Source organism: Gallinula chloropus (assembly GCF_964237585.1).
Source record: "Gallinula chloropus genome assembly, chromosome: 1".
Lineage (NCBI taxonomy): Eukaryota > Metazoa > Chordata > Aves > Gruiformes > Rallidae > Gallinula > Gallinula chloropus.
Genome location: NC_140085.1, coordinates 1,852,245 through 1,879,266, shown reverse-complemented (window position 1 = coordinate 1,879,266; position 27,022 = coordinate 1,852,245). Strand labels below are relative to the sequence as shown.

The 27,022-nt window shown below is 48.8% G+C and overlaps 1 protein-coding gene across 1 annotated transcript in view; it reads left to right on the top strand.

Moving 5' to 3' along the window:
• Positions 1-27,022, top strand: part of LOC311204962 (uncharacterized protein) — a gene marked incomplete at its 5' end in the record, with an annotated part of 119,553 nt that overhangs the window by 74,256 nt on the left and 18,275 nt on the right. The window contains 15 exons of the mRNA XM_084279228.1: positions 242-367; positions 1,048-1,119; positions 1,272-1,307; positions 1,601-1,660; positions 3,570-3,614; positions 5,627-5,662; positions 6,962-6,997; positions 10,479-10,535; positions 10,716-10,787; positions 12,447-12,518; positions 13,014-13,049; positions 22,624-22,704; positions 24,931-24,984; positions 25,533-25,586; positions 26,296-26,358. Coding sequence (XP_084135354.1) covers positions 242-367; positions 1,048-1,119; positions 1,272-1,307; positions 1,601-1,660; positions 3,570-3,614; positions 5,627-5,662; positions 6,962-6,997; positions 10,479-10,535; positions 10,716-10,787; positions 12,447-12,518; positions 13,014-13,049; positions 22,624-22,704; positions 24,931-24,984; positions 25,533-25,586; positions 26,296-26,358 — 900 coding nt within the window. The remainder of the gene's footprint in view (positions 1-241; positions 368-1,047; positions 1,120-1,271; positions 1,308-1,600; positions 1,661-3,569; positions 3,615-5,626; positions 5,663-6,961; positions 6,998-10,478; positions 10,536-10,715; positions 10,788-12,446; positions 12,519-13,013; positions 13,050-22,623; positions 22,705-24,930; positions 24,985-25,532; positions 25,587-26,295; positions 26,359-27,022) is intronic.

Below are 27,022 nucleotides of genomic sequence, written 5' to 3'. Positions count from 1 at the left end.
GTTTGAATTCACTGCAGAGCTCTGAAGGTCTGCAGATAAGGCCTCCTCACTTGGAATGCAGTGGTACAGCCCTTTTTTGCAACCTTAAGATGTCACTTTTGGACCTGGGCTGGAGGGGGTAGCCCTAATTCTGTGTATTTATGTGAATTCATGGAGAAACTCCAGGCTTTCACCAGGACCTTTGCAGTGGGGGGCAGTTAATCCCACCTAAGATCCAAATTCCTTGTGATTCACTCAACAGGGTGAGCCAGGGGCACCAGGACCTCCAGGAGCTCAGGGCATTCAGGGCATTCGTGGTAACGCTGGCACCCCTGGGTCACAGGGGGACAGAGGAGCTCCAGGTCTTCCTGGGATGCCTGGACAGAAGGTAGGTAGTGTGCAGAGAGGGAGCTACATGTTTGTTTTAGCCATCTCAAGGTGATAACAACAATGGTCCTACTGGGACCATCTACACCAGGTGTCCGCTGTGGGTCAAGACCCTCACTCCAGATCCTGAGCCTATACATAGTGAAGAGAAGGAGGAACAAAGTCTGGCTGCAAAAGGAGAAGTAGCAGCTTTTATTAGGCCAACTGGTGTAGTTGGGGGAAAAACAAGCCAAAAAGTTTGGTACAGGGGTTGGATGACCTTCAAGTTCAATCAAACAGCAGTGAAGCTCCAACTAAGGTGGGGAACCACTGTTCTCTTAAATGGAGTGATGTTACTTAATGAGGTGATTGGGAAGAAAAGGAGTAGTGACAGCCAAGGGGTTTGGGGTGTCATTAGCCTCTGGGAACACAGGGAGCAATGCATAATATCTCATTGCAAGGACATGGAGGCTTAGCTGAAGGTGGGGTGGGGTGTTTAGTGTGCCTAAACTCAGGGTCTTGGTGCAGCTGGAGCTCCTTCTCAAACAAGAGGCTCACATGGGGAGCACCCAAAAGGCTGTTCCTCCTGCTTGCAGACAGTGCAGGGAACAGCTAGAGCCACCAGGTCCTGCTTTCTGGCTGGCTGTAGGGAAGCAGGATGTTTCTATCAGGGTATTCTCATCCTGATTTTGTTGTCAATAGGGGGAGCGTGGGAAGAGAGGACGGAATGGATTCACTGGGCCTTCAGGACCACCAGGATCCCCAGGAAGAGAGGTGACTTTTGTACATTATTCCAATGTCTTTTGAGCAACAGAGGGATGATTAAGAAGAGAGGGTTAGGTCCTGGATGGAGCTCTAGGAATGGAGAGCATGGAGGACAGACTAAGCAAAGTCCTCCCTTCCGTGTTTATTTTTTCACTCCACAGGGGATTCCTGGGACACCTGGACCCAAAGGCAACAAGGTCAGTGCAAACCTACCAGGTAGGCCACAAGTAGCTGAGATCCTAGAGTGGCAATGACACAGCCCGCTGCCCTCCCCTGGCTCCTTATCATTGACCCCATCCAGCCTCTTGCACACTCGTGCTCTCCTTCCCCATGGGTGCTGGAGCATCCTCCAGTAAGAGCAGCAGGAAGTCCATGGGTGTGAGTCTCCTGACTCTTTCTGTGACTTTCAAGTCATGGTCAAGCTAATCAGCAAGTGTGTGATGTGGATCCCTTGTTCTGAATGAGACCTCTGGGATTCTCTGTTTCTCAGGGAGAAATTGGCGTGGGAACAGCTGGCCCAAGAGGTCCCCGTGGACTGCCTGGCCCTCAGGTAGGTGCCTCCATAAATATTCCTGGCTTGATTTAAGATTGGAAAAGGCCTTTGAGATCATCAAGTCCAACCATTCCTATTCCCATTTAGCTTAGGATGGGAATGGTTGGACTTGATGATCTCAAAGGTCTTTCCCAACCTTGTGATTCTGTGACTTCTTGCAGCTTACCCTCTTTTGGAAGCAACTTTATACCATCACTTCCCCCTCACCCATTTTAGAAGGTGCCCAAAAGGCTGATTTCAGAGCCCTCCTTAATTTTTCACCAGTCAGATTTGGAGGTGATGGACAATGCTATGCCCAACTGCAGCTGGCACTGACCAGCATCTGTCCACAGATTCCAATTAGCATCCTCTTCACAATTAGACACCCTCAAGCACTACAGATCACACTGGTCAACTGCATGGCTAAGTGAATCCTGCCCTGTTGACTAGTGGCTGTGCTTTCATTGGCTAGATGTGAGTGTTGAAGGCAGTATCTACAGACCTACATCTGTGTGTTTTGATCCTAGCAGCTCAGTGAGGAACTACCTCATCTTTTTACATTTTGGGGTGCTACCTTCAAGCTTGTTCCTTCAGAAATTTACCTCAACTCTTTTATCCTCATTCCTCTCTTCCTTCCCTTTGTCCTGGCAAAGGGAAACCAACCCACATCCTCCTTGGGACAGCAACATCCACTTTTCCTCACGCTGCTGTGAAGTTTTGGTCTTCCTCTGGTAAAGACCCCAGGGACAACTTCTTGAGCTGTAATCAGAGGCTTTGTCTCAATTGGCTGCTTCTGTGGCTGTTCCACAAATAAACTGATTTTATGCTGCAATCCATTTAGACAAACTCCCCATCTGCCAGCAGAACTGTTCAACAGGGCCCCTGAGACAGAACACTTAATGAGAATGCCAACAGCTGTGAAAGGTCTGGGGTAAACCTCACTCCAGCTTCATTAGCTGAAGGAAATGATGAAATAATGTACCTGCTCTTCTGACTCCATCATAAATCTAAAGTGAATCACAGAATCTCAGATTGCATTGGCTGTATATGAGACATCTAAATTGGGCCTCACAGGATTTAGTCTAGGCATCCCAAAGGCAGGTAGGTCTTGTAGGATCCACCTAGGGAGGTCATAAAAGGACTCACAGACCCACCAGGACAGCTATCCCTCATAGCAAAGTTTATAAGCAGCCAATAGCTTAAAGGGAGGTTCAGAACAAGACCTGCAGTATCTGTAAAGCACAGCAGAGCATGAATATAAGCCTCACATTGGTCTCCAAAGTTTCTGTTGACTGATGGCTTCTTCCTTCTGAAAGTCAGTGGTATGAGTTCCAGGTGAATTCCTGGCTGCCTTGTTTACTGTGGTGAGTCCTGCTGAAATCATGCTCAGTCTCTTTGTCCCAGAAACATCTCAGAGCTCTGTCCTTTGTTGGACATGCCTTTGTTGGATGGAAGTATGTCTTTGGAAGGCATGCATGAGGTCATCCAGCCTCAGATATCTTCTGAGATAGTCCTACCAGAGCCCCTCTATACCAACAGAGGGGAAAAGATGCCTTTTTGTAGTGATTTGTATCAGGCTGAACCAGGTGCTGATCATCTCACAAATCCCTGTTTCTCTCAGGGACTGAGGAGAAGCTGAACTTAAAACTTCAGTCTTCTCTAACCACTCCAAACAGTGTCTACCTGCAGTGACATGGGGATAATCTCAGGCCCTTTAGGGTCTTTGATCCAGATCCATAGGCACCTAATGCTGATTGAGGTGTAAGTGAAGAGGTTGGACAACTCCTTTGAGAATGGAATGTGTTGGGTTGGGTATAGTGGTGCTTAATTCCTGTTGTCTCCAGTGGGGTGGTTTGGCAGAGTTGGGTCTGCGCATGTTGAGTTTCTGATTGCTGATGGTCATTACTACCCCTCTTCATCCTAACAGGGTGATGAGGGTGTCATAGGAGTCCGGGGTCCCACTGGCATGATGGTGAGTGTTAAAACAACACAGAGGGCTGATTGTACCTCATGGACAGCACTGGAGCCAGGGCTGGAAAGACCCATAGAAGCAGTGGGAAAAATTAAAGTGGGTTGATGCTTTCAAGTGGGAAATAGAGACTTTGGGAACCTGAATTCCCATGTTGTGTTGGGATGTGTGAGTGTAACTCCTGTAGGCAGGGGGGAGACATAAGCTGTCATGCTGAGCACTGCTGTCATGCTTTGTGATCGTGTCCATTTGGCTGACTCACCTACAGGCTGCTTTTCAAGTCCTCCTAAAAATACACTCACTCCCTGTACTTCTCTGTCAGGTCTGCTTGCCTGTGTGGATTTCAGGGTCTTGTTCTGTTGTAAATTCTCTTCTCACTGATAGGGGACTGAGTCAGAGGAGACACAGATCACAGCCAGTACTTCGACAAACACCTTGTTTATTGGGCTGTTATCTCTAATGGAATGAATCTGTTATCACGAGCAGGATGGGACTTTATGGAGCTCTTCAGAAGGCCAAGGGTGGTTGTAGTACCAGGCTTCACTCTGGGATCTCATCCCTGAAGGGCTGGTTCTCAGCAAGACTGGCCTTCACAAGATGATGTGTCCCACTGGTTGGAACAGCAGTGTAAGGGGATGGCAAAGCCCAGGTTTTGTGCCCTTTGGGAAATGTTTGTGCTCTGTCTCCTCCCCACCTGCCCTACCCATGTCCACCCCTGTGATGAGCTGACAGTTCTGCACGTGGGAGGTGACACTTCTCTGCATAGGGGAATAGGGCAGCATAGGGGAACGGGACCTGGGGGTCCTGGTGGAAAGCAGGATGACCATGACCAGTAATGTGGCTTCATGGCCAAGAAAGCCAATGGCATCCTGGGGTACACAGGGCTGTGGTTAGTGGGTCAAGAGAGGTCCTTCTCCCCCTTTGCTCTGCCCTAGTGAGACCACACCTGGAATATTGTGTCCAGTTCTGGGCCCCTCAGCTCCAGAAGGACATAGAACTCTTGGAAAGAGCCCAGCACAGGGTTACCAAGATGATGAAGGGAGTGGAACCCCTTCCTGATGAGGAGAGGCTGAGGGAGCTGGGGCTCTTTAGCCTGGAGAAGAGGAGACTGAGGAGTGACCTCATTAATATTTATCAATATGTAAAGGGTGAGAGTCAGGAGGATGGAGCCAGGCTCTGCTCAGTGATGGCAGCAATAGGACAAGGGGCAATGGGTGGAAGCTGGAGCAGAGGAAGTTCCATGGGATCATAAGAAGAAACTTTCAGTTTGAGGGTCCCCAAGCCCTGGGACAGGCTGCCCAGAGAGGTTGTGGAGTCTCCTTCTCTGAAGACATCCAAACCCCACCTCGACATGTTCTTGTGTGACCTAATATAGGTGATCCTGCCCCAGCAGGGGGATTGGACTAGGTGATCTTTCAAGGTCCCTTCCAACCCCTGACATTCTGTGATGTGTGATATTCACAGGAAGTTGCCTGTGCCCAGTATTGCAAACTGGTTACACCTTGAGTAACTACAGTGGGTTTTCAGCTCTCCAGGTGTGGTTCCCATCCTAGCTCTGTCTTCAGGGGCTCCAGCCTTCCTTGGGGAACATACAGTGATCCCCACCACCCCCATCTAGGAGAGGCCCTCCAGAAATAACCCTTCCCCTATGCTGTCTGAGAGGTGGGGGCTGCATCTTTTAATGTTAAGGATACAAAAGGAAGAATTGAGAGGGGTGCTGGAAAAATGAGAGAGGTTGGGTAAAGTTATACATCTGCCAAGAGATCCTGAGTTGTGACCAAGACACAGTGGTGGGCAGAAGGTTAAGGCTAAATTTTATCTTTGTATCTCTGTGGTTCACTTCTGAAATTGCTTTTGGGGAGGGGTGGAGAGCAGAGGTACCTGTGCTGGTCTCACCAGCAGCTTCTCTCTGTTGGAACCTATCCTTGGAGCTCTGCCTTCAAGTGGAGGATGCTCTCTCCTAGGACCTTCCCCCACTGCTATATATCTTCACACCTTGTTTTATTTTCTTGCAGGGCTTAAAAGGATTCCCAGGTGTAAAAGGAGAAAGAGTAAGCAACAGTCATCTTATCTGTGGAGGAAGGCATGGTTGTGGGGAACCTTTCTCTGCAGCAGACCATGCTGCTGATGCCTCTGTTAAAGCAGTGGGGAACAACATCTTTTGGGGGCAGAATGGGAGGGCATGTGGAGCAGTGTGTGGAAATATGAAGTGGCATTAGCAGCCCCCTGCAAAGGCTGGGAGGAGATAAGGGTGCATGCTGGTTTTATGCACCGTTTATGGTTCTCTTTGGAAGGAAATTTGGGAGTTTGGACAAAAGGAGACCCCCTGGTATGATGTGGTTTATGCCCAAATGTGGAGGATTGGGGGACAATAGATAGGGAGCAGATGTCCCACAGCATTGACAGGACAATGATTCTCCACTAGGCAACAGATTCTGATACATCCCACTTTCAGCCCTTGGAAGGTGCACTTGGAAGAGCAGATTTTCTTCCCAATGTCACATGTGTGTGATGTGACATCAGGAGAGGGATCCACATACACAGCTCTGCCACTCAGAAGAAATTCAAGTGCAATTTTAAAGCCTGTCTCTCTTCTCCTGTCCCCTCATGGTCCTCAGAGCTTCCTCCTTCTGCTGCTATCACTACATCTATCTTGAGCACTGGAGAAGGTTATGAGATGCCATCAGGAATGAGTCCTGCTCTTAAGGTTCATGTCTCATGCCCATTATAAAAAATTTCCCCTAACAGCTAATATTTCATACACTCTTAGCACAGGATGCCAGATTGGTGGATGCCCCATCCCTGGGGGTGTTCAAGGCCAGGTTGGCTGGGGCCCTGGGCAACCTTGTGTAGCTCCAGGCCTGGAGGTTGGTGTCCCTGCCTGTGGCAGGGGGTTGGAGCTCTGTGATCCTTGGGGTCCCTTCCACCCCAGACCAGGCTGGGATTCTATGATTTGAGGTTGAACTTTCAGAAATCCTCTATTATGTAGGACACCTTCCCACCCTAGATGTAGTGTAGGCATCTTCATGCCTCAGGAATGTGCCACATCCCACTGGGAGGTTGAAATCCAGTGATAGCTCCACATTGTGGATGTACTGAGTGTGGAGTCAGGCAAACTGCTTGAGTCCTCTGGGTCTTAATGTTCTTGTCAACACAATAAATTCTACTTGTACCAAATCTCTTGTGGTAAGTTAATTCTGGGGAGTGCCCAGAGGAACCGAATTCCAGCTATGATAGATCTTAGTGTCTTGGTGTGCAAATTGGTGGGCTGAGCAACACAAGAAGAGTGAGTAAAAAGGGAATTGCTCACTGTTTTATTTATTTTTCTTTCTTTTTTTTCCTCTGTTTAGGGTGATCGGGGACTTCTGGGACCCAAAGGAGAAAGAGTAAGAACATTTCCCTCTCTACTCTGCCCTGGTCAGGCCCCACCTAGAGTGTTGTGTCCAGTTCTGGGCTCCCTGGGATAAAAAAGCCAGGGATCTCCTGGAGAGAGTCCAGAGGAGGGACAGAGATGCTGAAAGGCCTGGAGCATCTCCCCTGTGAGGAAAGGCTGAGGGAGCTGGGGTTGTTCAGCCTGGAGAGAAGAAGCCTGAGAGGGGATCTGATCAATGGTTCTCAAGAGCTGAAGGGTGGGACACAGGGGGCCATGGGCAGCCTCTGCTCAGTGTCTGTGGGGACAGGACAAGGGGCGATGGGCTCAAGTTGGAGCACAGGGAGTTCCCCCCCAATGTGGGGCAGAACTTCTTCCCAGTGAGGGTGAGGGAGCCCTGGGACAGGCTGCCCAGGGGGTGTGGAGTCTCCTTCTCTGGAGATATTCCAGCCCCATCTGGACACCAACCTGTGTGACCTGTCCTAGGGACCCTGCTTTGACAGGGGGGTTGGACTTAATGATCTCTGGAGGTCCCTTCCAACCCCTGTGATTCTGTTATTCCAGACTGAATTTCTGGGGCAGATGGGGTAAAAGCCTTTCAGGATTTTAGAGTTGCCAATGAGCAGATGGACAGTTGCTTAGATGAGTCGGTGATCTTACAAGGTAGAGGTGTAAATGGTAAAAAACTCTTTGTATGTGTTTTCAAACATCTGGGATCTTACTGGTTTTGTGGGACTTACACCGTTACATGTGGGTTAGCACAGCCCACCCAGTGTGGAGCTCTGAGCAAAGGATCCCAGGTGATGGGGTGAAAATGGCTTTCAGAGGACTTTAGATCCTACCTTCAATACATGGTGCTGTGTGCAGTTCCATCCCTGTGCCAGGATCAAAATCCAATTGCTGATGAAATCTTCAGGATGTGAGGCTGGTGGCCTCATCTGTGCTTCTCTGTCACTGTTCAGGCATCTGTCCACTCCTGGGTGGAAGACATTTTTCCTTCTGGTGGGAGTTTCCCTTATTGCACCTTGTCCTTTTGCTGTGTGCCTCCAAGAACAGCCTGGATCTGTCTGTTTCACATTGTACACCCATGGAGGTAGTGGAAGACAAGACATAGATGCCCCTTGTACTTCACATGGGTCTCCACCATGTTCAATCCATTCTGCCCATGTCATCCTTGCACTGGGTACACCGCCCCAGCTTGTGTCCAGAGCTGAGGCCCCAGTACAAGAAAGATGTGGGACTGTTGGAGAGGGGTCAGAGGAGCCATGAGGTTGATTAGAGAGCTGAAGGAGCTTCCCTGTGGAGAGAGGCTGAGGGAGCTGGGCTGGGTCAGCCTGGAGAAGAGAAGGCTGTGGGGGGACCTCATTGCACCTTCCAGTCCCTGAAGGGAACATAGAAACAGGAGGGGAATGGGCTTGTTAAAGGGCAGAGACTGGCAGGACAAGGGGGCTGGAGTGAAGCTGAAGGAGGGAAGATTTATATTGGATATTAGGGGGAAGTTTTTTACAGAGAGAGTGGTGAGGGGCTGGAACAGGCTGCCCAGAGAGGGGGTGGGTGCCCCATCCCTGGGGGTGTTCAAGGCCAGGTTGGCTGGGGCCCTGGGCAACCTTGTGTAGCTCCAGGCCTGGAGGTTGGTGTCCCTGCCTGTGGCAGGGGGGTTGGAGCTCTGTGATCCTTGGGGTCCCCTCCAACCCAGACCATTCTATGAGTCTATGATTCTCTGATATCTTTGACAGGATCCTACAAAACAACAACAAAAAAACCCCCTCATTTTGCCAACTACATACTGGGACACAAAAATGTCTCCTGTGAATGCAGGGTGGAAAAGAATTTCCAATTATTTTGGTATAACCAGCTCACCCCAAAGCATCCAGCAATCTTAAAAAGCCCGAGCTGGCTCATAGCAGGTAATGTGCAAATAATTTCCCAAGCACTTCTGGAAAACGCACAGAAAATGCTGAACTTTTGCCCAGTGTTTTGTTAACTTCCTTCCTGGCTGAAATGGCTTGTTAGAAAATGAGTTTTAGAAAACCTACATGACGGTTCTGCCTTTGAGTCATGCAGTATTAAATGATTAAGGCCGATTTGTCTCTGAGGAAGCTACTTTCAAAGGGGACTCGCTCCAGAGACGAATCAATTCTTAATCTGCTTCGTGAAGAGGCCCCAAAAACACTTTCCAAGCTGAAGGAATATGTAATGTGTTTTCCAAAGAATACCTTAATAAAATATCAGGTGGAGTGTGAGATAAAACAGGAAGAAGAGGGATAATTGGTTTGGGTTTGTTCCACATGATTGCAGCTTCACTTTCTTTCTAACTCTCCCTTGATCAATATAGGAGTAACTGCATGAATCCCAGGGTCTGTGCTACATATTGGATCAAACTATGAGACCTTTATCCTCCCTTTTGTCCCCAAAACTCATTGAGCCCCATCCTCCCTCCATTAGAGACCCTCCAGAGCAGGGAAGCAGGAGGATATATTAAACCAGAAATTGATCAGGGTCCTATGGTGGTGGTTGGATGAAGTGCAAAAGATTGTCAAAGTCTGGGGAATATTGACTGATGTGTGGTTGTTAAGACTCCAGCAGCAAGGCACAGCCACCCTGAAGAGAAGAGAGCTGGTGTAATGGGAGTCCTTCTGGAGTGGGCATTAGAATGTGGGTTCAGCCCTCCTCCCTCTGAACTACAGATAGCATCAGTACTTTGGGGACACAACCATTGCTTCACCAGAGCAGAGCCATTTCTTGCATGGGAATAGCCTTGTCACAGCTTCTTCCATCTCTGAGGAGCAAAATGTCCCTCCTCAAATGCTGACCTGATAGACAGACTTGTCACCAATGTGGCTATGGGGTTACTGCATGTCTGCAGCTACTGACTGTCTCAAGGTAACAGTTTGTATGTCTAACCCTCTAAAAAGTAGCACTTAGAGTACCTCTGAGGAGTACCCTAAGTGCTACTCCACTTCCTTAGCTCCAACTCTGTGCCCATAACTCGGGACACCAGGAGTAGCCCTGTTCAGCATCCTGCCTATGGCCAGTTCCCACACCTGGGAAGGGATCCAAACCTTGTCATCCTGTGTGATACACGGTGATGAAGGAGCTGAGCAGATATGACCCTGTCCCACCAACGACAGCCTTGGATCAGGAGCTGAACCTCAGGATCATGCCATGCACCACCTATTTCCAGCCATGCCATCTAGAAGGGGGTAGTGCCAGTGAGCCCCAACATTTTTTGGAGCAAGAGCTCACTGTCAAGCCTCAGGACTTCTTGTTTTCTTTGCACATTAATCATCCAACTCTTAGTTTATCTTAACAGTTAATGTTGTACTGTGGAGAGCATGTGGCTTCCCTGGTATGTGGACCACAGATTGGGAAATGCCTTCATTGTATCTGTGTGAATTACCATTTTGCCCATCATAGCAAGCCCAGTTCCACCCAGTGGGACCCATGAGTTCATGTATCACCAGGTGCCTACATCTCCCTGTGTCTCCTTTCTCTAGGGTGAACCCATGACTATTTTTGGACCCCAGGGCTATAAAGGCAGTAAAGGAGATGCTGTAAGTTTGACTTTTATTGACTTTTTTAAAGCTGTCTCTTCCCTGGAGTTGATGGCATTGGCATCAAGTACAACTCGCAATAAACACTGAGAACCAGTTCTTTGGGCCAGAACAAGTGGCTGAGAGCTGGGTCCTTCCAGAAGAGAGGCACAACCCACTAATTTCTCTCTTATCTTTCAGGGTGAACAGGGTCTGCCAGGTTTTGATGGAGACAAAGGCGAGAAAGGAGAGGATGGGCCTGTAGGAGAAAAGGTATGACCCTCCTGAGACAGCAAAAGGTTGTGTGAGGAAGGGAGTGATATCGCTGCATCCTCCCTTCCCATGTGCCTGCTGGGAAACACATAGCAAGGTACACAAGCCCAGGTCTTGGGGGTTGGATCCCATGAGGGGGTTGGACCCGATGATCTCTCGAGGTCCCTTCCAACCCCTATGATTCTGTGATTCTCTTGCCACAGAAAGAGAGGGGAGGATGCTGAGCTGGGGCTTGGGAATGTGATACACATCTGATGTCAAATCTGTACTTGTGAGACCATATAAAATTGGATCATGTGGGAAAAGAAGTGACTGTTCACTTACTACAGCACTGTAAGTCTCACATCTCCCTCTCCTTCCAAGAGCTGGCTGTGCTGCTTCAAACCCTGCAGCTCTTGTGACATTTTTGTTAAGGCTTGGTTGGCTCCTCTGTTCTTCTTCTTCACACAGGGCTGTCCCCTGGGTGGTGGCAGAGCAAGTCACCTGTTCCTTTGTCTGCTTTTGCTCTTTGAGAGAACCCTACGGAGGTCTCAGGTCTCAGCCCATCACCACTCCACTGGGAGGAATCACGTAACTCTCCCACTCTCAGTCTGAGTCACAGATTAAATCTCCATGTTCTAATCATCCCTATTTTCATATTATGTTAATGGCTTTTTGCTCAAGATGTCTGACCCAAGAAAGGATCTCAGCTGAATAAATACAGGTATCTACAACAGCAGCATCCCTGCCTGAGCAAGGCATCCTGCTCCTGTTATTTCCCGTGGGAACCTGTATAATCAGTGTAGTTTAGGGTGGGAATGGCCTGACCTGGTGTGGACATCACCCTTGTGAAGAAGCAAATTGTGTTCCTTACCACAGCTGTTTGCACTGGTTAGGCCTCCAGCAACTGTAAAGGAAACCCACAGAGATGCTCCTATGGGTGTTAATGTTCACCCGACTCCCATGGGTCAGGTGAAACCCCACACGTTGTATCTGTCAGACTGCCCACTAATAAAAAGAAATAAAAATAGGTAAGCAAAAACACCTCTTGGCTGAATACCTGAGTGATTTCAGGTGGGACACCGAAGTAGTATCTCCACCAGTCACAGAATCACAGAATCACCAGGTTGGAAGAGACCTCTGAAGATCAAGTCCAACCATTCCCATTCTAATCCAAACCATATCCCTAAGTACCTCATCAACCCTTTTTTTGAACACATCCAGGGAAGGTGACTCAACTCCCTCCCTGGGCAGCCTGTTCCAGCCCCTGACAACTCTTTCAGTACAAATTTTTTTTCTAATATCCAATCTAAACCTGCCCCAATCACCCAAACAGGGTGTTGTACTTGAGTGTTTGCAAGTAGGCAACTCAACCAGAAGCTTTGAGACCCTTTTCTGCTTGTTTTCCTTCAATTCCCATCACTGGGCACCAGCTCTCTTACACAAAGAGTTTGCTGAGGTTTCTACTGAGCCATTCCACAGCTGGTGGCTTTCTTCCCTGGTTCTTGGCTTCCACAGAGATCTTTGGGCTCCCTGGGACTGAAGTCTGCTATCGAAATGGTGCTTGTTGTTACCCTCTTCACCATCTCCATGGGTTCCTCTACTGGTGTCTCTCAGGAGGGATCACTTCAAGAGCAGTAGGTACTTCAAATGCATTTGACAGGGTCTTTTAAATTTTAGGGGGTCAAAGGTGAAGCTGGCTCCAAGGGAGTGATGGGGCTTTTTGGAGCAAGAGGACCAGTGGGACAGAAGGTGAGTACAGTGAGCACCCACATTAAGGCATCTGCTGCAAAGACTGACATGTAAAATCCCTTCAGGGTTTTCTCACAGGATATAATTCTGTGTTCCCTCTCCAAAACTGCTGATTGAAATGTTGTAGGGCTATCAGAGAGCAGAAGTAGCTGTGCTTTTCCAGGAGACCCCTAAAGATTTCTCCCATTTTTTTTTTTAAAAGCAGCTGGGTGCACCAGCATCTTTCTTGGGCTGAAAGAGTCAATAACAACTTGCTGAAGTGTCAGTGTTTAGGCCTGAGGTGTGAACTGTTCTCTAAGCTCCATTTATTGTCAATGGAGATATAGAGCTCCATTCAGTTGCCCAAATGAGTTGTTTGGAGCATCCTACCTGCCTCCTCCAGCTGCTGCCACAGAGGAGTCCCCAGAAGTCCCCTTGTCTCTTCCTACAACAATCTTCATTTCCAGAGGAAATGCAGTTCCTCTCCACAATAACCTGCCACCTCTTTCCTTGCAGGGGGAGCCAGGAGAACCAGGCTTGCCAGGCTCTGCTGTGAGTTGAAACATTTCTCTCCATCTTTCACTCCTGATCCTCTCCCCACACCCACATGTGGGCATCATGGGGTGGGATGAGGCAATGCTGGCTCAGTGCTGCTCCTCAAAGCCCATGTTCAAAGAGACTTTGCTGGAAAACCATCTGTGGGCAGGGGGGGACCACAGTCAGAGGTATGTTTTAATAGGGTGTTGCATTTTGCATCAAGGAACACATGAAATATGCATTTATTTATTACTCTTTAATGAATTTAGTCTATTAGGGGGCATTGCCAGACATGAACAAATGATGTTTCACGTTCAAACTGCTTAAGAATTGTGAGATGATGGGTTGTATAACCTATGAGAAGTGCATATATCCTTATGAGACTGGAGAACAAGGCACTATGCTCAGTGGGTGTGTGTTGCTGGCCAGAGGGAAAGCAGTTATGATGGAAGACCTGAATAATCTCTGAGTTCACCTCATTTCCTGAAAAACTGCAATTGGGGGGAACAAAAATGACCAAAATAAAAATTAAGAAAAGCAATTTTGTTTTCCAAAACTGTTCAAATGCCTTTGAACTTCACCTGGAAGAAATCCCAAGTGGAAAAAAAAATGGTCTCTAAGGTTGTTCCAAAGGAAAAGTCCCCTCTGGGAAAAGAAGGAATAGGAAAGGAGGGAACACCTGGGACTTTTTCTCAGGTCATGGAAATACGACCATGTTGAATTGTTCTATTGCAATAAGAAATATCAGCATTTTCTTAACCTATTCCCCAGTTACACCTCTTTCTGGGTGATTCTCAGCAACTATCTGTTGCTGTGAAGGCTCCACAGTGGTTCAGTTGCCCACTGGCATCCTGGGCTCCATCAGCAGAGGGGTGGCAGCAGGGACAGGGAGGGGATTGTCCCTCTCTGCTCTGCCCTGTGAGGCCCCAGCTGGAGTCCTGTGGCCAGAGCTGGGGCCCCAGGACAAGAGAGATGTGGGACTGTTGGAGAGGGGTCAGAGGAGCCATGAAGATGATCAGGGGGCTGGAGCAGCTCCCCTATGAAGAAAGGCTGAGGGAGCTGGGCTGGTTCAGCCTGGAGAAGAGGAGGCTGTGGGGGGACCTCATTGCACCTTCCAGTCCCTGAAGGGACCCCAGGAACAGGAGGGGAATGGGCTTGTTAAAGGGCAGAGACTGGCAGGACAAGGGGGATGGAGTGAAGCTGGAGGAGGGAAGGGGGAGATGAGATATTAGGGGGAAGTTCTTTGCAGAGAGAGTGGTAAGGGGCTGGAAGGGGCTGCCCAGAGAGGGGGTGGGTGCCCCATCCCTGGGGGTGTTCAAGGCCAGGTTGGCTGGGGCCCTGGGCAACCTTGTGTAGCTCCAGGCCTAGAGGTTGGTGTCCCTGCCTGTGGCAGGGGGGTTGGAACAGTATGATCCTTGGCGTCCTTTCCAACCCAGACCATTCTATGCTTGGTTTGAGTGGAGTTTTTAAAATGCTTCTTAATGAACACTTGAATCCATAGGTGCCAACCAGTAATAGTGCAGGAGTTGAACATTTGTTCAAAGACATTTGTTGAGGCTGCTGGATACAAAGGAAGCACAGCTGGACTGGCCATCCTGGTCAGCACCCATCCAGTCATGGGTGGATGATGTGCTGTTTCCACTACCACCCACAGGGATCGGCACGTAACACTGTTAACTACCAGCAAGTGGTGTTTTGTCAATCAATATTTGAGGAAAGCCAAGTAATCTGTCTTTTGGAAACATTTAGGGATTCTGCTGGTGGAAGTTAATGCTATCTGTGCTGTGCTTGGAGCTAGACTGAGATAATAGAGCTTGGGTTTGGTCCTTCATTAGATTTCTAAAATTGCAAAAGTCAGAGCAGAGCTGGGGCCTTGTTGGAAGAGCCATGATGTATGACATCCTGGATGAAATTCATCTGACCTCAGGTTAGGTGTCTGCCATGTTCACTTTCCACAAAGAAACAAGCTGTGCTCAGCCTTGGTTTATTGACAGCTTTAGGGTACTCTCAGAGCATGATTGACATCATCTATTTCAGATGCCTCTGTTAGAGTGCAACATCCTGATGCAACTTGTTCTCCAGAAACCCAGGTCTCACTTTATCTTCTAAGTGTTCAGAGATGCTTTAATCATTTTTCCCCATGTTGTTCTGGAGAGGTAGGCTAAGCTGTCTCATGTGCCATCTACCCCAATCCCTCTTCTCCCCTTTTCTTGAAGACAGACACTACTTAGTCCTATCTACCTTCACCCAGTCTTACCTGGACAGGCTGGAGAAGTGGGACTGTGTGAACCTCAGGAGGTTCAACAGGGCCAAATGCAGGGTCCTGCACCTGGGTCAGGGCAATCCTCATCATCAATACAGGCTGGAGATGATGTGCTAGAGAGCAGCCCTGTAGAGAAGGACTTGGGGGTGGTGGTGGGTGAGAAGCTCAACATGAGCTGACAATGCTTGCTTACAGCCCAGAAGGCCAACTGTGTTCAAAAAAAGGGTTGATGAGGTACTTAGGGATCTGGTTTAGCATAGGATGGGAATGGTTGGACTCGATGATCTTCAAAGGTCTCTTCCAACCTTGTGATTCTTGTGATTTTGTGATCTTGCATCCTGGGCTGCATCAAAAGGAGTGTGGCCAGCAGGTCGAGGGAGGGGATTCTGCCCCTCTACTCTGGTCTTCTGAAACCCCACTTTGAGCACTGTGTCCAGTTCTGGAGTACCCAACATAAGAAGGACATGGAACTGTTGGAACAGGTCCAGAGTAGGCCATGAAGATGATAAGAGGGCTGGAGCAACTCTCCTATGAAGACAGGCTGAGAGAGTTGGGCTGGTTCAGCCTGGAGAACAGAAGGCTCCAAGGAGACCTGAAAGGGGCCAGGGAGTACCTGAAGGGGCTACAGGAAAGCTGGGGATGGACTTTTTAGAAGGGCCTGGAGCGACAGGACAAGGGGAATGAGTTTAAATTGGAAGGGGTGAGATTTAGGTTGGATTTAGGAACAGATTCTTCCCTCTGAGGGGGGTGAGGCCCTGGCAGAGGGTGCCCAGGGAGGGAAGTGGTGGCTGCCCCCTCCCTGGAGGTGTTCAAGGCCGGGTCGGATGGTGCCTTGAGCAGCCTGCTCGAGCAACAGATGTCCCTGTCCATGGCAGGGGGTTGGAACTTGATTATCTTTCAGGTCCCTTCCAACCCAAACCATTCCATGATTCTATCATTCTATGATTCTATGTTAATGGCTAGCAGTTCTCCTTTTCCTTCAGGCCCCTCTCCTTCTATCTTTCATATTCACAAATTGCCACCAACTCAACACCAACACATGCTGGTCCCTTTCTCTCCTGCTCCATTCACTCTGAGTAATTTCACCAGCTTGTAAAAGGTTTTATGCATTTACACTTTTGATTTGGTGGCAACCAAAGTTGACAACATTTGTGTCTTCTCCTTGTAATCATTGTCCAGAGAATTTCCATGGAGCTAGTTGCTTTTATAACCAGACCTCAAGGCAAGGGAGTGCATTCTTGGTATTCAAGACACCTCCTCCTGTGCTCTGTTACATTGATATTCCTGCTGTGCTTTACCTCTTTATATTAATATTGTAATCAGTTTTATGCCCATTAAGCCATTATCTTGATCATGTATTAAGGCTTCCAGCTCCTCTTCTTTATTTCCCATGCTTTGTGCATTAATATGCTGGCAGATTATTCTCCCTCAGACTCTATTATCATAGAACCATAGAATCATGGAGGTTGGCAAAGACCTTCAAGACCATCAAGTCCAACCATCAGCCTTACACCACTGTAACCTCTAAACCATCTCCTGAAGTGCCACATCTACTGTGAATACCCCTCTCCTGCCATTACTCCCTATTTTGAGTTTCCAGGATCTACAATCACCAGTGTACCTTGACCCTTTCCATCTCAGTTTTCAACCATCCTCACTAGGACCTCAGAGATGTTCATCATCTCCTCTTGTGAGCTGGGCTTTATAGTTGATGAGTAGCTCATGGATCCTTGCCCTGTAGCTGAGGAAGCCAGGGTAATACCATCTGTACAGCCATGTGCTCATTCCTTGGGTGTCCTATGTCAATTTACCTAGTGGGTGCAAGACCCCTCAGCTCCCTGGACCTTGCTTTTGTCTCAGAACCATTTGTGATGTGCTTCATTCTTCAGTGCTTGCCAGAGCACGCCTGCCAAAGCCCACATTGGAGCAGAGGCACTAGCTTGTGAGTGAATGATGGGAGAAATCCAGGATTTTTTGGTCCACACTGATGATTGAGGGTGATGGAGTCGACAAGGCATGAAAGTAAAGCCATACACCTGAAGATAAAGCAAGAAGTGAGAGCTGGGGCTTTTTAGTCTTGAGAAAAGGGGGCTGAGGGGAGACTTTATTGCTCTCTACAACTACCTGCAAGGCAGTTGTGGAGATGTTGGGGTTGGTCTTTTCTCTTGGGTGACAAGAAATAGGATGAGATGGCTTAAAATTACGTCAGGGGAGATTTAGGTTGGATATAAGGAAGAATTTCTTCATTGAAAGGGTTGTCAAGCATTGGGACAGGCTGCCCAGGGAGGTGGTAGAATCACCATCCCTGGAGGGATTTAAAAGGTGTGTGGATGAAGTGCTGAAGGACTTGATCTAGAGGTGGGCTGGGCAGGGTTAGGCTGTGGTTGGACTGGATGATCTAAAGGGGTTTCTTCCAACCCAGGTGATTCTATGATTCTGTGTCTGAGAGCAAGTCAAGGATTCAGGTTAATACTGGGACAATCAGATGCTAAACATGTCCAGTCCAGGAAGGCAAAGGAAGGTGAAAGGACACTCTTTTGACACCATTGCACAGCACAGGGTGTGACAGTGATAACCAAGGCCCTGTAACCCAGAGTACAGCAGGTATGAGAACGGTTGGAAGTAGGAATTTAACTCTACCACTGATATTAAGAGCTCTTGATATAGATAACAGTGGGGTACAGACAACTCTGAAGAGCTCTTCAGGGTACCAACAGGAGAGGTAGATATCCCTTCATTGCTGCACAAGGACTTTGGTGAATCCATATGGCATTCCACTTTTCTCCTGCCTGCTGAGCAGTGGGCTACTTCAAGCCAGAGTAGAGGAAATGTGAGGTGTAGGAGTCTGTCTTGGGCTTGATAAGAGGTGCCCCTGGCCACACAGAGTGGAGAAAGCCATCTCCTAAGAAGTCCTTGTCCTAGGAGGGTGCTCTGATATATGTCCTGAGCACTTCTGATGAGTCCAGGCTGGTCAAAGGGAAGTTTGCAGTGATTCAGTGAAAGGTAATAATGCTGAATAGATCGATGTAGATGTTGCTTCAGCAGGCCAGATCTTCTGGCCACAGGTGAAAATCTCTGTCCAGATACCTTGGAGGCTTTGCAGCACACCATGAGGCTGACCTGGCTCTGGGATGTAGCACTTGAGAACAGATGCTCATTACATCTGTGAGGACCAGTGGCAGCTCCCAGACCAGGAAAAGATTTTTGGGGGAAGATTCTCAGGACTGCAGCAAATATTTGTGGGCAGGACAATCTAGACACAAGACACAGCAGGGAAAGGATTAAAATAGAGATGAAACTCTCAGGTTGAGACTCCCAGCGACCTCATATGCATCATCCCATCAAATATTGAGCACTGAAGCCCAGGAGGTGGGAAAACTTTAAACAGAGGTTGCAGCCTACATCCTGGTTTGGATATGCATTAGCTCTTTGGTGTGTGTCTTCAAACATATTGATCCTTGCTTGGGGTGTGCCCCTGGGGCAATGTTTCTGCTGATGGGTCTCACACTTCATAGAATCATAGAATCATAGACTGGTCTGGGTTGGAAGGGACCCCAAGGATCACAGAGCTCCAACCCCCTGCCACAGGCAGGGACACCAACCTCCAGGCCTGGAGCTACACAAGGGTGCCCAGGGCCCCAGCCAACCTGGCCTTGAACACCCCAGGGATGGGGCACCCACCCCCTCTCTGGGCAGCCCCTTCCAGCCCCTCACCACTCTCTCTGCAAAGAACTTCCCCCTGATATCTCATCTCCCCCTTCCCTCCTCCAGCTTCACTCCAGCCCCCTTGTCCTGCCAGTCTCTGCCCTTTAACAAGCCCATTCCCCTCCTGTTCCTCTGCTCCCTTCAGGGACTGGAAGGCTGCAATGAGGTCCCCCCACAGCCTTCTCTTCTCCAGGCTGACCCAGCCCAGCTCCTCCAGGATGACCCAGCTAATTCCCCAGTTTGCTCATCTGAGTTTCAGTGATAAGCCTGGAGATAAGGCAGGCTCCTCCCTGGCTCCAGACCAAAGCTTCGCAGGAATTTGTGCCTGGAAGCAGAGATCCTTTGGCTGCTCAAAGACCTCTTTGCGTCACCGCCAGCGCTCAGGACTTATGACTAAGCCTCTGCGTTGCTGTGCCTTCGTGGTACTTGGTGTCTTTGCAGTTAAATGAAGCCTGTTCCAGCAACACCCTAATAACAGAACCAAATAGCAAGAGCCATTTCCAGTACTCCACCAGTAATTGCCTGTAAACTGACATTTTACTAACTTTTATTGCCCAGATTTTATTTGCCTGGCAAAGGAGGGAATGTAAATCTCAGGGAACAAATTTCCATTCAGCTTCTTTCCCTTGCCCAGTACTCAGTTGTTTTCCTCTTCCACTCCATTTTTTTTTCCTTTCTCCTATTCCACCTTTTTCTTGTCCCAGGTACAGATGACCTTGAAAAGCATCACCTCTCTGACCTGCTTCCCTTCTCCAGCTGAGGCAGGGGCCGAACTGTTGTCATGTTCAAGTCATGATAAACTTTCTAGTTCATATGACAAAGTTTCTTCAGCCCACAATGAGTAGGAATCCACCTATGGCAAGATGAGACCGAAGTCAAAAACTTGCTTATGCTTACTGGTCCAAGTAGGCATGGCTTAGACCGAGCTACCTTTCAACTTACCACCACATATTGAGAGCTTAACTCTTCCTAAAGCCACATAGAACCATAGGGGTTGGAAGGGACCTCCAGAGATCATCAGGTCCAACCCCCTGCCAAAGCAGGGTCCCTAGGACAGGTCACACAGGTTGGTGACCAGATGGGGCTGGAATGTCTCAAGAGAAGGAGACTCCACACCCCCTGGGCAGCCTGTCCCAGGGCTCCCTCACCGGGAAAAAGTTCTTACACATGTTGGTGTGGAACTCCCTGTGCTCCAACTTGAGCCCATCGCCCCTTGTCCTGTCTCCACAGACACTGAAAAGGGGCTGGTCATTTCCCCCTGCATCCCACACTTAAGATATTTATAAACATTAATAAGGCCCCCCCTTAGTCTTCTTTTCTCCAGGCTGAACAGCCCCAACTCCCTCAGCCTTTCCTCACAGGGGAGATGCTCCAGGCCTTTCAGCATCTCTGTCCCTCCTCTGGACTCTCTCCAGGAGATCCCTGGCTTTTTTATCCCAGGGAGCCCAGAACTGGACACAACACTCCAGTGGGGCCTGACCAGGGCAGAGCAGAGGGGGAGGATCCCCTCCTGTCACCTGCTGCCCACACTCCTCCTGATGCCCCCCAGGATCCCATTGGCTCTCTTAACACGGGCTCCTTTCAGGTCAAGAACAGGCAAGAAGCATTACGTGATCTAAGGCAGACAGAAGAGATGAGAGTTGGACACAGGCAGTTGGGGAAGGAAAGGTCTCTCCTTGACACAGGAGACACTAGGGACAACTAGAAGAAATGTTATAGCTAATTGGGGAAAACTCTACTGTCAGGTTCTTTCAGGATCAGGCAGGCTCAAGAATAACCTTTGTAGCCCATCCCCTTGGATACAGGTGTGTACATCCCTGGCCAGATGGAGCTGTAGCCCATCCAAAGCTATCTCAAAAACGCCAGGCACTTGAAGGTATCCTGGGCTTGTGAGATTGAACCATCAAACCAAAAGGTTTATTAGCCTCCAAGCATGCAATCTGCTCTAGCAAACAGAGCAGCTCTAGTTAGCAAGGGGGTTTTATGCTCCATTTACTGCCTCAGGTGGAACTTCATATCGATTGTGTGAGTAAACAAAGAGATGCATGAGATGTTTGCACCTGTTAGCACAGGCAGTGCTTGAGGAACGTGGACTTTACCTGATCCAGACATGACCAGCAAGAATCATGAAGTACCTGGTTGGCTCTCAAATATTCACCTTACTCTGAAATATAAAATGTGTTGAGGCTTGGGGAGGTGTTTGGAGAAACAACCTGTTTCCCAGAGGGGTAACTGAGTTTTTTTCATCTCAGAATGCAAAGGTAAAGGGTTTGTCCTTGTAGGGACACCTCTGTCCCATCCATGTGTCTCTGGGATGTTTGCTTATCACAGTGATTGTGTTTGAAATGTTTGTCCATCACTGAGAGGAGGAGTAATTGGAGGAGTGATGATGCTGCTTGGCACAGAAATCTGGTAGCTGATGGTTTATTTTTTTCTAATAAATGTGTTTTCTTTCAACAAGCTACTGCAAATTAATTCCAAGGAGAGAATGCCACTTGTTCGCCCTTCTGATCTGCTTAAACAGCCAATTCACTCTTCTCTTGAGTGAGCTGAGCCCTGTGCAGTCAAAGTCTCAAGTGGGGATAAATCCAATTTCATCTCCCAGCCAGGTTCTGAAAACTGCTGTCAAAATTGGCCAAAAGAGATGAGTAGACTGTGGCAGCCTTGGGAAGAAAAAGGGAAACACAACCCAAAAAAAGCTAAAGAAACAAACAAAAAAAGAAAGGGCCTTTCCAGTAGGTTTAAGTTTGCTGCTGGAACAGTGGGAGAGACCCCAAGCAAAGAGGCCCCAGTGCTGGAGGTGGTTCCTATGTCTCCACTGAGCTGCAAAGTGGCTCCATGAGCTGAGACATTCCAAAGTGTGGCAGAAAGGTGTCTTCTTGGAGAAGCACCTCTGCCATAGAATCATGGAATGTGTAAGGTTGGAAGGGGCCTTCCAAGGCCATCTAGTCCCACCCTGCAGTGAGCAGGGACATCTTCACTAGAGCAGGGTGCTCAGAGCCCCATCCACCCTGACCTTGGATGTCTCCAGGGATGGGGCCTCCACCACCTCTCTGGGCACCCTGGGCCAGTGATCTACCACTTTCAGAATGAAGAACATTTCCCTAATCCCCAACCTAAATCTCCCCTTTTCCAGTTTAAACCATCACCCCTCATCCTATTACTCCATGCCCTCAGGAACAGTTCTTCCCCAGCTTCCTACAGGCACCTTTCAGGTACTGGAAGGGGCTATAAGGTCCACCAGCCTTGTCCAGGCTAAACCAGCCCAACTAATACCTTTCAGGTATTGTCCAGCATTGCTCACAAGTCTGGGCTGGATAAGGACCTCTCTTTTTGGCTCCCAACTCCCCAGATGGAGGATCTCCTCTGAATTGCAGCTCTGAGCAGTCCCTGGATCTGCTCATTCACCAAACCAAATGTCACTACCCAATGCTGCTTTCCTCAACTGATTGGGTCTGAAGCTGCAGTCCCAGCAGCTAGGATGAACCATTCTATGATTCTATGTCTGGAGGAACATGCATCCTGGTCTCTTTACTATTAAATTTCCATCCTGCTGCCTGTCTTCAGACATCTCCCTCCAAGAGCTGCCCCAGAAATTGATTTTTCTCCTCTTTCCATCAGGGTGCAGCAGGTTTCAATGGGAAGAATGGAAACAAGGGAGCCAAAGGTGACAGAGGTCTTCAGGGGCAGAAGGGGAAGGCGGTGAGTAGAGGGAAGGACATGGTTCATTTGCTATAAAGAGGCTCTGTGCCTTTCTCAACCCTGAGTCCATTTCTCCTCCCATGCAATACATGCTTCACTACTGGAGTCAGGTTGACTGACAGTAAGTCTTTCCAAAAGGGAGATGAAATTGCTCCCTAAACCTCCTGGAGAAGACTCTAATGCACATCTTCCCCTGATTTTTAGGAGGAGCCATTCTCTGGATGTCAGCAGAGAACCTGTCCATGTTACAGCAAAACACTTCCACGTTTTCCCACGTTTTTCAGCCTGAATTTTCCTTTATTCACATAAATTTTCCTTTATTCACATAAATTTCCCTTTATTCCTCACCAAAGCCAAGTTTCTACATGTACCAAGTGCAGTTCTCTTTGATGCTGACCTGCCTGATGGAGAGAGCAGGGAACAAAGCAATGAGTCATTTGCTAAAGCCCTGAGGGACTTCATTTTTCTGGGATAAACTGGTTCTCTGTCACTACAGGCTGCCTTCTTTACCCCCACATAAGATCCTGCACATGCAGGGGACTTCAGCCCCTTATTACTGAAAATGTGTCTCCAAAGTGATGCTCAGTGGGAACATGTCTTAACTACAGAATCACAGAACTACAGGGTTGGAAAAGATCTTTAAGATCATCAAGTCCTACTTAGGGATCTGGTTTTGCTTAGGATGGGATTGGTTGGACTTGATGATCTTCAAAGGTCTTTTCCAACCTTGTGATTCTGTGTGATTCTGTGTGTGTTGACATAACAACCCCAGGCAGCACTACAGACCTGGGGGAGGTTGGCTGGAGAGCTGTCAGGAAGAGAAGGACCTGGGGGTGTTGGGTGACTGCAGGATGAATATGAGCCAGCAGTGTGCCTGGGTGGCCAGGAAGGCCAATGGCATCCTGGCTTGTGTCAGACACAGTGTGGCCAGGAGGTCCAGGGAGGTAATTGTGCCCCTGGACTGGGCACTGGGGAGGCTGCACCTTGAGTACAGTGTGCAGTTCTGGGCTCCCCACCATAAAAAGGACATTGAGGTCCTTGAGGAAGTGCAGAGAAGGGCAACCAGGCTGGGGAAGGGACTGGGCACTGGGGAGGCTGCAGCTGGAGTGCTGGGTCCAGTTCTGGGCTCCTCAGCACCAGAAGGACATGGGGGTCCTGGAGCGAGTGCAGAGAAGGGCAACCAGGCTGGGGAAGGGGCTGGAGGGCAAATCCTCTGAGGAGCAGCTGAGGGAGCTGGGGGTGTTGAGCCTGGAGAAGAGGAGGCTGAGGGGAGCCCTTCTCCCCACCTCCCCTGCCCTGCCAGGAGGGTGCAGAGAGGTGGGCGATGGTGTCTCCAGCCAGGGACCAGGAGCTGGGCCAAGGGGCAATGGGCTCAAGCTGCCCCAGGGCAGGGTCAGATTGGATATTAGAAAAAAATTTTTTACTGAAAGAGTTGTCAGGGGCTGGAACAGGCTGCCCAGGGAGGGGGTTGAGTCACCTTCCCTGGATGTGTTCAAAAAAAGGGTTGATGAGGTGCTCAGGGATCTGGTTTAGCTTAGGATGGGAATGGTTGGACTCAATGATCTTCAAAGGTCTCTTCCAACCTTGTGATTCTGTGTTCCCATCCTATGTTAAACCACATCCCTAAGTACCTGATCACTTTACTTTCTAGAAACAAGCTGTTTTCTCCACAAGAGAAAATAGACCCCACAACAGTAGAAGATTTTGGGAGGAGTAGGAAAGGAAGACCTCAATGTAATCAATTAACATCCTCTAGATTGTTCAGGTAGTGCCCAAAGGAGCCAGACTTGGAACAGCACACTCAGTTTCCAGGGGCAATGGCCAACACAAGAGCTGAGGGAGACCCTCAAACATCACCACAGTGTATGTCCTCCTGACTGTTGCCACTCCATTAGCTCCCAAACCTCAGAAAGATTCATTCCAACACACAGTTCCTCAAGGATCTGTCATTTTCCAACCACTGCCCAGCATAAGCTACAGGCCCTGTGGTGACTCATCAAAGCATTTTGTCCCATTTTTCTAGAAGCTCTGTCTCAGTCACCCATCATTCCCTGTCCCACCCCAGAACTGGCTGTATCTCTAGCAGCAAGTTGACCACGATCTGCAAATTTTCAAGGAGCCCCTGGAGGTTAAATGCTAATGTAAACACAAGTTGATGCAATTCTTGACCTTTCAGGCTATGCATGATGTGTTTGTCTGTTTTGGTTTTGTTGGTTTTATATATAGGGAGGGAAAGGTGATCCTGGGACCACTGGTGACCTTGGACAGAAAGGAGCGAAGGTAGGAGATGGGCAAGATCCTGTGAAATCTCCATCCTTGGAGCTATCCAAAAGCTGTCTGGACATGGTCCTGATAAACCAACTTTAGGTGACCCTGCTTGAGCAGAGGAGTACCTCCAGAGCTCCCTTCCAATCTCAATCACTGCGTGGTTCTGTGAAATAAAGGCTGGGACAAGCAGAGAAGAGAGCTCAGGCTCCAGGCTGTTGGGGAAGGAAGGAGCAAAGGTAGATGATGAGCAAGATCCTATGAAATCTCCATCCTTGGAGCTATCTAAAAGCTGTCTGGACATGGTCCTGGTCAACCAGCTTTAGGTGACCCTGCTTGAGCAGAGGAGTTGAGCAAGATGACCTCCAGAGCTCCCTTCCAATCTCAACCACTGCATGGTTCTGTGAAATAGAGGTTGGGACAAGCAGAGAAGAGAGCTCAGGCTCCAGGCTGTTGGGGAAGGAAGCTGTAAGGAAGGGGAGAGCCCTGTGTACGTGCAGAGTTCCTCCCTCCTGCTCTCACCTGGATTTAACATCACCACCTGTGATCTGCTTTATCCTCAGGGCTTACGAGGGCTTCCAGGGCGCATTGGTGCTCCTGGAGCTGAAGGCATCAAGGTGAGCTAAGCCTGGCTTTCTGTCCCACTCTACCTGCTCCATTTCCAGCAGTGTTTTCCCACTCATCCCCAGGATGCATGAAGAAGCCACCCTAACTCTAGCTACAAGTCCCCCTTGGTGGCATGTGGCTGCAGGCTGCAGCACGGGGGGACATGGCCATGCTGAGCAGGGAGCCTCATGTGAGGAGCTTTCAAGGCTTTCAGGGAACTTTTTGATAATCTGGGGGGAGGGAAGAAATCCAGACCCTGCCCAAATACCCTCCTGGTCTGCCACTTAGCAACTGCCTGGACTCAATTTGCAATTACTGCTAGGCACGTCACTCTGACTGTCAGCACCACTGGCCCTTCCTCTATAAACAGGGATAATGACCCTTAATGGTCTTTTTATGGAGGGTTTTGAAAAGCTTGATAAGAAGTCAGGGAGCTGTTGAAAGCTGAGCCAATGGGATATATTGTTATTGTTGTTGTTATTAATATTTTCCTTCATCAGCCTTGGCCTGTTGGGTAAATGAAGTACTTGCTCAGTGAATTTTCCACCTACTTTCAGGTAGGTGGGCTTGGAGCCAGGGCAGTCTAGAATTTATACTGAGCTTTGCCTATATTTAGGCTTTCTGTTACCAGCACTTACCTTGGCATTTGAAAACTCAGGTTTCCCAGTGTTTTAAGGGTTGTGTGCTCTTCCAGCCCATGAACTGCTTTTCCATCCACAGGGAGAAATTGGCAGTCCTGGAAAACCAGGAATCCCAGGATCAGATGGACCATATGGACCAAAGGTTAATATCTAAATTAGATACCTGCCTATAAGTAGGTTATTTCCTAAAAGCTTTGCAGATGCTGCAAATCCACCTCTGGAACAGCATCCTTTCTTCTAAAGGACACAAAGGGGGTTAATCTGAACCTGAATCTGTAAACTAGAATACATCTGGGTGAAGACACTTGGACATCTGGGTATTTATGGGTTAAAGCTAAAGGAAGGAAGGTTTAAATTGGATATTGGGGGGGACTTTTTTTACAGAGAGAGTGGTGAGGGGCTGGAACAGGCTGCCCAGAGAGGGGGTGGGTGCCCCATCCGTGGGGGTGTTCAAGGCCAGGTTGGCTGGGGCCCTGGGCAACCTTGTGTAGCTCCAGGCCTGGAGGTTGGTGTCCCTGCCTGTGGCAAGGGGGTTGGAGCTCTGTGATCCTTGGGGTCCCTTCCAGCCCATGACATTCTATGATTCTATGATTACATCTGGGTGAAGACACTTGGACACCCATTGGTTTAGCACAGGACAGGAAGGGTTGGATTTCATGATCTTTAAAAGGTCTTTTCCAACCTTGTGATTCTGTGATCTAGGGTGGGGACCTATTCATTTGCCTCTGCAAGACTCATCCAGGTTCATCCACCTCAGCCCTGATGCTCTACAGGCACTATTGCATCATGAAAGGGATCTTCTAAAT